The sequence below is a fragment of the Diaphorina citri genome, unplaced genomic scaffold (assembly GCF_000475195.1).
Source record: "Diaphorina citri unplaced genomic scaffold, Diaci psyllid genome assembly version 1.1 scaffold2361, whole genome shotgun sequence".
Lineage (NCBI taxonomy): Eukaryota > Metazoa > Arthropoda > Insecta > Hemiptera > Psyllidae > Diaphorina > Diaphorina citri.
The window spans coordinates 54,805-64,136 of NW_007379785.1; the positions used below are offsets into that span (position 1 = coordinate 54,805).

The 9,332-nt window shown below is 39.1% G+C and overlaps 1 protein-coding gene and 2 long non-coding RNA genes across 3 annotated transcripts in view; 1 reads left to right on the forward strand and 2 right to left on the reverse strand.

Annotated features, from left to right (window-relative positions):
- LOC103518800 (heat shock 70 kDa protein 14) overlaps positions 1-7,734 on the forward strand; it is a 17,188-nt gene extending 9,454 nt beyond the window's left edge. The window contains exons 3-9 of the mRNA XM_017447941.2: positions 3,669-3,749; positions 4,056-4,299; positions 4,598-4,763; positions 6,090-6,125; positions 6,655-6,680; positions 6,973-7,108; positions 7,447-7,734. Coding sequence (XP_017303430.1) covers positions 3,669-3,749; positions 4,056-4,299; positions 4,598-4,763; positions 6,090-6,125; positions 6,655-6,680; positions 6,973-7,108; positions 7,447-7,711 — 954 coding nt within the window. The 3' untranslated portion in view covers positions 7,712-7,734. The remainder of the gene's footprint in view (positions 1-3,668; positions 3,750-4,055; positions 4,300-4,597; positions 4,764-6,089; positions 6,126-6,654; positions 6,681-6,972; positions 7,109-7,446) is intronic.
- LOC113471380 overlaps positions 1-9,332 on the reverse strand; it is a 21,320-nt gene that overhangs the window by 9,263 nt on the left and 2,725 nt on the right. The gene's annotated exons all lie outside the window — the stretch shown is intronic.
- On the reverse strand, positions 674-2,247 carry LOC113471382. Its single transcript, XR_003394106.1, has 2 exons — positions 960-2,247; positions 674-816 (listed from the first exon to the last, which is right to left on the reverse strand). It is a non-coding gene; the product is annotated as an uncharacterized LOC113471382 (long non-coding RNA).

Below are 9,332 nucleotides of genomic sequence, written 5' to 3' on the forward strand. Positions count from 1 at the left end.
TCGCTCCATTATTATTACAAGAGGATTAGTGATGCAGATAGTCTATGAGAAGCAGTCGAGATCCACGTGGTCCACCTCAGTAATAACTTACCGGGTCCAACCTCTGTATTGTAGTCTATTCAGGACCCTGACTTTAGTTATTATGCCATCGTTCACAACACGGTTAAAGACCTCAATGTGAAACAATAATGAAGCAAGATTGTTCTCCTCAGTTTAGCAGACTTGATGTTGACCTGTTGAGATCGCCTATTTGGCAACATGTATGTCCAGAACAGGTTTTGTGGTCACGACCAAGCGTGGAATTGTTGAGCGATGACACCGGTAGTGCGGTGGGACATATTTAACATATTACTCAGGGTTACCGTCAACTAAGAAAATAATAATCAGCAGAGGGTTGATCCGCGTGATAAACCGACGGTTCAGCGTTGGAGTATAAAGAAGGAATAAGTAAAGCGTTTATTAACACTCAACACGGTTGCTACTAAGCATTGTTGGCTTTAGCAAATGTTTTCAACAGAAAATTAAGGAACCGACACCAAGCTCCGAAGAATGAGTTCTACTCTCTAGAACTATTGCAGTTTAAGCCCCTATGGATGAAGTAAGCTTTTGTAAACTTCTTTGATATGAACCCACCCGAATCACATTACAAGACGTGGACGTAATGTGAGAAAACCAACTAAACTTGACCTGTAAATACCTAATACTTGATAGAAAGAGGAAACAAATTTGATAATTAAGTTTGGTTGTATTTTCCATTCACTGTAATTGTTTATTTTTATTGACTGTATTGTTGAGTTAACGTTTATTTTTCAGATACTCATTTTGTTTTATTTGTCCGATACGTAGGTACTGATTCTTAGTTTTTTTTAGGGTTGATAGATGACCTTTTGGGATTATTTTGATTTGATTTGTCGTCCTAAAATTGATTAACATTGTTATTTTAGCTTATAGGTATCTACTACATTTTGTTTTTACCTGTACGATACGTAGGTACTGATTTTTGCCCTTTTTTAGGATTGATAATTGACCTTTTGGGATTATTTTGATTTGATTTGTCGTCCTAAAATTGATTAACATTGTTATTTTAGCTTATAGGTATCTACTATTGAAAATATGTTTGAATTTTGATTTGTTTTAGTGAGGATCTGTATTGTATTCCCTTTTTCTCACTGATTGAAAATTGGTTCCTTGTAATTTTTAAGAAGTTTTTTCGATATAACTTGAGTATAGTTGAACCAATTTCATTGGACTTATTTTTTATAGATTAGGCTTATTTTTCTTAAGAGTTTGATGTATAATATGTCCTAATTATTTTGTTTTTCACCCTAGGAAAAATAATTTTGTAACTTTTTTCAGGGGAAAATATTGTAAAGTCCAATATTTTGGTGGGAGGATGTTGGAAATCGCCAACGAACAGATCGTGTGTAAGCACCTTGGACGGGCTCATACGAGCCTCTTTGGATTTGAAATGTTTTTAGTTTGGTTAGTACAATGTAAACATTGAGATTTTTGAGAGAATTTTCCACAATTCGAAGATTTTAACCTGTAGCTTTCCCAATTTGTTGTAAAGTATGCTTTTCCGAGTTTTTCCACCCTAAATGTGTTATTAAAGTACAATAAACAACAGTCCTTTGTGTAATCCATATCTCAGACTTGTGTGTTTCATTTTCTACTTGCGAATACGTCATACATTTTCTGTGGGCAATCCACAACATCTGGCGACCGTGTGACAGGACAAGGAGAGGACAGCGTGGGTCCTCACGTATTTGTAAGTAGAATCTATAGCAGAATTCAGTTATCCAATTATGGCTTTGAGTTCCCTGAAGAAGGAGAGGACGGTTTTGAGGTCATCATTGACCAAAGCATCTAGCAAGGTGCAAAGTATACTCTCCAAAGAAAGGCTTGACGATGGGGACAAGGAGACACTGTATTCAAACATGGAACTTATGAATCTGAGATATGATGAACTAGGCACAAAGGACGCAGCAATCAGACAGTTGCTTGCTGAAGATGACGGTGTGGATGACGCAACACTTGTTGATGAGCAGGAGAAGGTAGATTTTTACACTACACTCTACTTGCAAGTGAAGAAGCAGGTTGGCCGGTTAAACGATGAGGATCTTCCTAATGATGGCAGCATCCAGACCAACCATTGCACTTCAAGTGTTGATGAGCATGCAGGAGCTACAAAGGTTAAACTTCCTGTTCTAAAGCTTAAGGAATTCAATGGAGAGTTGAAGGAATGGCTGCCATTCTGGGCTCAATTCAAGAAGGTACACGAGCACCCAGAGATGGCTGATGTGGACAAGTTGGGATACCTCTCAATGGCAATGGTGAAAGGATCGGTAGCCTGTAGTTTAGTAGAGAGTTTCCCAGCGACGGGTGAAATGTACCCGGAAGTTATCAAGGCCCTTAAGGCTAGGTTTGGTAGGCCTGATTTATTGACAGAATTGTATATTCGTCAGTTGTTAACTATTATATTGCAAAATGTGAATTCTAGTAGGTTACCGTTAAGTGAGCTCTATGACACTCTTCAGTGTCACTTGAGGAATCTAGAAATTCTAAATGTTAACACTGATAATTGTGGTTCTATACTCATGCCTCTTGTTTCAAGTTGTCTTCCTCCAGATCTTTTGCAGGTGTGGGAAAGGAGCCGGAATTCCACTGTTGATACACAGACCTCCAAAGATTCCATTCAGAGTCTGATGGATTTCCTCAGAGCAGAGGTGGAAAGTGAACAAAGACTTACTATGGCTAAAGAAGGATTTGGTATTGCGGTTCAATCGAATCAGAAAGGTAATAAAGATTATAAAGAATATAGAAAACCTTCACCTAGTAAGAAGTCCATACCCACTGCTTCTGGTTTGATAAATATGTCACCTAAGATTTCTTGTTTGTTTTGTAGAGGTGAGCACAAGCCACAGGATTGTAAGGCTAACATGACATTGGAAGAAAGGCGTAAATGTGTCAATGATAGTCATGGGTGCTATTGCTGTCTCCGACCTGGTCACCGAGCTTCACACTGTCGAAATCGGCCCAGGTGCAAGCTGTGTAGAAAGGGTCACTTTGCAATAATGTGCAGCTCTACATCCAATTCCGATTCAAGTAGAAACCTGAGTTTGGCATCTTCTGCATCATCTACCATTTGTGCCAGTTCCCTTGGTAGCAATATTCCACGGACGTGACTTCTGCACAAGTACTGTACTAATGTACTTTTAAGGTAAGTAATAGTTGGTTATGAAGCTCTATAACTACCATAACACTAGTTTCAAATCTCAGTAGAACTGACTCAGAAAATGGGCTCCTTCTGGTAGTCTTCCTAATGTCCAATAGGTCTCAACATTCACATCTCAACATTAGTCTGTAGATCATCTATGGATAACTGCTTCCTGCTTCTGTTGCAAATATTGTTTAATTCTTCAAAATTGAAATGACACTGCTGGTGGCTTCTTATTTAAATTAGTTACTCGTTACTCAATGGTTGTAAAACTGAGTAAGTACACTTTGAATAATTCCAAACACCTAGCAAAAAAGCAAGTTTTGATCTCAGCACAGTAAAAATATAGGTAGGAAATAAGGGGATTGAACCTTAGAAGTTGGATATGCAAGCCTAGTGTGTTACCCAGTAAGACACATGACTACTTTTAACAACAATTCTCTCTTTACAGGATGGCAAAGTGGAAATTCTAGCCAATGAGGCAGGTGATCGAGTAACACCTGCTGTTGTAACATTCTCAGATACTGAAGAGGCAAGTGTACCCATTTATAATGCCTATTTTTATTATTATTATTATTATTTACTTTTCTGCCTGGACATGTTAAATTAATAGTCCAGTGATCAATAGAACTCACCGAGATAAAAGGCTCCATGGAGCTTCCTAAACCAAATCTCTAAAGAGTAAGTTTCCTTTGTGCTGAAGATTTTTGCCTAATATCATTACAATCAAACAAAGTATTCAGAAGTATGACAAAAAGACTTTTCTCATAGTGGAACTTTAATCATTCATTAAACAGAACATCAAACTAAATAAATGAAAATATTCTAACATCTCTAGGTTGTTGGAGCCGCAGCAAAGAGCCGATTGATTTCTCAGGCCAAGAACACAATCATCAAGAATAAACGGGCTCTGAACACTGAACTCACTGAGACAGACATAGAAACTATTGTGCGAGAAACCAAAGTTGACATCGCCACAAGCAAGGATATGATTGAGTATAAAATCTCCTACCAGGAAAGCTCCAGGGTGAAGGCATTCAATCCTATACAAGTGGCTACACTTATACTGAAAACACTCTATGGTAAGTGTCAACAGGGAAGTCCTAAGTAGCAGAACTTTGGCCTGAATAAATCCTAAACCATACTGTCTTGGGAGCTTATCTCTGGTCTATTTCACTCTACATACTTTGTCAAATATCTGCAAATTTTGAACAATGTAAGTAGGTCAGCATAGAATAAAGTATTTATTGTTCAAGAAAAAAGTACACCTACCTGAAGGCAGTGCACTAGTCCTAAACAAAAATGGATGTGGCACACAAGAGATCAAGAAGAGACTGCTTTAATATAATAATACCTTGACCCTTTTCTTGTCTCACTCAGGTATTGCTAAGAGCGCAATTCACAGTGAAGATGAAACAATTGATTGTGTCCTGTTGGCTCCTGTATTTTTCAATCACGAATCACGTAAGCGGGTGCGCAAGGCAGCTCAAGATGCAGGCTGGAATGTTCTGCATGTTATTAATGAACCGTGTGCTGCGGTCCTGGGGTATCTTTTCCATCTGTGGAGAGAGAATTGGAAAACCTCCTTGGGGCCCCTAATTGACCTGGAAAGGCTTAACCTTTTGCGGACAGATTCATGTGTCACATGAAATCATGGTTCCGCCATTATGGTAGGAGAAATATAACTTAGATCTGGTGATACGGTAGGATTCATGTCCAGCATGAAGCTACAGATTTACTCGATACGGTCGGCTTGATTTTTACAGATAGGAGGCGTTTTGCGGACAGATTCATGTGTCACATGAAATCATGGTTCCGCCATTATGGTAGGAGAAATATAACTTAAATCTGGCGATCTACATGAAACTATTCCAATTAGTTTTAATTGTATTCATCATGAATGTTTGACACAAACTATCTCTTTTTCCTCATTCATATTTCATTGCTCACACATGGCCGTGATGCTTAGCGTGTAATCAAATAAATAGAAAAATAAATATTTCATTGCTAATCATTTCAGTTCACTACTGAGGTTGGTTAAGCCCAGAGTATAGTTAAAAGGATACAGATAACATTAATGCAGTTAACTATCTTGTTCTCAATTGTATGAAATATCATTGAGTGTTGTTGTTGTTGTAGCAGCAGGCAGCGAGTCATCAAATATCTACGGTATGATCTTCTCTGAGATCCAAGTCCAGGAATAAGGCAACATCTTTTGGTTTATCCCAAAGGTCTCGTACTGTCAATGTAGTTGGGTGAGCTGGGCAATGGAACAGATGATGCACATCATGAGGTCCTGTGTTGCATTGGTTGCACTTCATCTTATGTATTACCTGCCTACCTAGAAAGGTCATGTTCTTTTTCTTTTTTAATTTAATTTTTTTACCACTTAATTTTAGTGTTTTATTATTTTCAAGTGTAGGGACTTGTATAAAATGGGTAGCCCCCGTTAATCTAAATAATTTTTTTAAATAAAGAACATTAAAAGAAATCAATACCGGAAGTAAGAAATTCATATTGATTTTTTTTCTTTAATGGAACTTGGGGTCAGCTCCCATGGTGTAGTGATCTCTGCGCTCGCCTTGCACGCGGGAGACCCGGGTTCGATTCCCGGCGGGGTCAAAAAATTGTATCATGTATGATTGATTCCGTGACTGGCTGTTGCGGGGCTCACTCAGCCTCGTGAGGAAAATGAGTAGTTATGTAATATAAAAGCGCATAGCGACCGGTGCCACCAATCGCTACATTGGGTGTTAGGATTATTGAGATATTTGGTAAATCCTGCAATGCTGCAGTGAGCACCAAAGTTTTGATTGTGACAATGTGACATAATAACACAAAGAAAGTGTAGGTATTTATTTTAAGTCCTGGGGTATAATATAAACACAAGCCAGCCAGAACATAATGTGTAAGTGTTAAGGCGTTTTCATTTAGCTGAAATATTTCAGAATCCTTTATTTTAGGTCAGACTTGTTTTAACCTTGTAAAAAAAAAAAAAAAAAAAAAAAAAAAAAAAAAAAAAAAAAAAAAAAAAAAAAAAAAAAAAAAAAAAATTTTTTTTTTGTAACAACAATGCTTGAGGTTCATGTAGGACATGAATCCTACCATAAGAGCGATTCTGGTGAAATTGATTCTGTACGCAAAAGGTTAACCTTGTAAAAAAAAAATAAAAAAAAAAATCCAAACATATTCATTTGTTGTGAAGTTGAGAGCCTCTTCACAACATTTGTGGATATTACAGCATTGCTAAGACCCCTCTTTGCCTCACGAGGCTGAGTGCACCCCGAACTCTTAGCACAGATTTGAAAAAATTAACCTCGCCGAGAACCGAACCCGAGTCCTCTGGCGTGCAAACCTAGTGTGATACCAACTCGGCCACGGAGGTTGCTCTATAAAATCTATAGTGATAATAACTTCATTGTCCTTTGATTTACCAGGAAAGTGCTAGTGTACAGATGTGGAGGCATTAGGAATCGAACCCGAGTCCTCTGGCGTGCAAACCTAGTGTGATACCAACTCGGCCACGGAGGTTGCTCTATAAAATCTAGAGTGATAATAACTTCATTGTCCTTTGATTTACCAGGAAAGTGCTAGTGTACAGATGTGGAGGCATTAGTTGTGATGCCACCATCATAGATATTCAACATGGCCTACTTTCCATAGTGGATTCAATCCACTCTACTGAGTTTGGGGGAGAGAAAATTGTGAAGAAACTCTTTGATGTACCAGGAAAGTGCTAGTGTACAGATGTGGAGGCATTAGTTGTGATGCTACCATCATAGATATTCAACATGGCCTACTTTCCATAGTGGATTCAATCCACTCTACTGAGTTTGGGGGAGAGAAAATTGTGAAGAAACTGGTGGCTCATCTGCAGGAGGAAATTCAAAGGTAAGATGATAGATTTTACCCAGCCTAGTTAGCTAGGTTGGTACGCTAGGCCGTTTTCGGGACGATAAGACCCTTAGCAGTAACAGTTCCCTCTGTCAAAATTCTTGTCCCAGCCTAGTTAGCTAGGTTGGTACGCTAGGCCGTTTTCGGGACGATAAGACCCTTAGCAGTAACAGTTCCCTCTGTCAAAATTCTTAAAAAAAAAAAAAAAATGAAGTCAGAACTAAAATTCAAGATATGATAGTCCAAACCATATGTGTCAACTCAAATTTTAGAGACATAAGTCTTTTCTGAATGAGATATACAGTTCATTGAACCCCTATCTCTTTTATTCACAGAAAATATCGTCTGGATATATCCGACTCGCACCGCTCGGTCGCCAAACTGCGCGCCGCAGCCGAAACTTGCATGCACGTTCTGTCCACTCTCCAATCGTCCAATGTGTTTGTCGAATCCCTGTACGATGGATTAGATTTCCACCATAATGTATCTCGGGCGAGGTTTGAGTCACTTATTGGAGGCCTCCTGACGAGCTTTGTGCAACCGATAGAGGACGTGCTGAGTCGCAGTAATATTACTCATGATCAGATTAACAAGGTATGATTCTGTTACTATAGCTAGGAAGGATTGTTACTCATGACCAGATTAACAAGGTATGATTCCAACCTTAGAGCTAGAGCACATGTCAAAATTTCGTATTATTGCTTATGGTGTTGTTAGTGTTAAGAACAGGGTGCCTGTTTGATGTGCATGTTGCTGGACTCAAGGGAACTTTCCAGTCCTATATGAGAAGTATAAAAAGCACTATTGGGAGTATTATTACCTACTGGAATTCCTTGTCCAATAAAGCACCTATACCTTCCGGAAGTCCGCACTGGTTAGCATACAAGTGAGATAATTTGCATTCAGGTCATTGTACTGAGGAATTGAGAACTCGAGATGGCGGATCATCATAGACGAAAACGGGCCAGGCCAGGACCCCTTCACAATTATACACTTTTGAAAAAACATCAGACTTCAACGATGAGACCGTATGTTAGAGCCCTTTCCCACTTGTGAGTTTCATTCGATTTTTGCGAATGTCCTGTAGACAATTGGTAAGGTTTTCGGCGACAAGCCGGATCATCATAGACGAAAACGGGCCAGGCCAGGACCCCTTCACAATTATACACTTTTGGAAGAACATCAGACTTCAACGATGAGATCGTATGTTAGAGCCCTTTCCCACTTGTGAGTTTCATTCGATTTTTGCGAATGTCCTGTAGACAATTGGTAAGGTTTTCGGCGACAAGCTTGAAGCCTCCTGACTCAACCTGAGTGGGATCGGGAAAATCCAACAGCACGCTTTTGACCAGATGATCACCCATTCGGATACTAACCTCGCGTAACGTTACTTCAGTAATCCCTTTATTTATTTATTTAGACAGAAAATTCGTCTGAAATGCCCACCCCGGTACTACAGTGCATTTCTTCAGGGTGGATCCCTGTGGGGGGGGGGGGAACTGATGCACTATCGCTGCCGCCGCGGATACCTACTTGTTTTCTTCTTCTACATCAAAAACCCCCTTTGGTTTATAAGGAGTTTCATGTCGGCTTTAAAAACTAGGTACTTATTTTCATCACTTAATTCCTCACATACGACCATAAAAGGGTTAAATAATCTCGAACCGAAACGTCTGTACACAAATAGATTTTCCAATCGAATTGATAGTTTGCCAAACATTTCTCATCAAAGAGCAAACGTCAATATTGCAATCTCATCCAGGTAGTTTTAAGTAGGTATGTTGGGCAAATTATGAGTGTAACTGAGCACTAATTGAGAAACCTTCATACTCCATATTTATTAAACTTGCTGTACAGGCTACTCCATGTTTTCCAACTTGTTCTTTCAATAGACCATATCCAGCCGTTCCGAGAACAAACCCTATCTGTTTAGGATAAAGTTCGCTCCCCAACAATCATGTAAGCGTTCGTGGTTTCGATTTCAGCCCAGGACGAACTTTATCCTATACAGAGAAGGTTTGTTCTCGGAACGGCTGGCTTTCTCCTATCCTGCCTTCCCTTCTTCGATTTCGGGAAGATAAGAACTAAGAACCTTGCTATAGATCCCTCTATCAAACCTCTTCATAGAAGAAAAAGATTTTACAAACACTTTCGCCTACAAACCTTTTGCCCCGTTCTACAGAGAGAAATAAAAACGAATACATATTTCTATGTAAAAAAA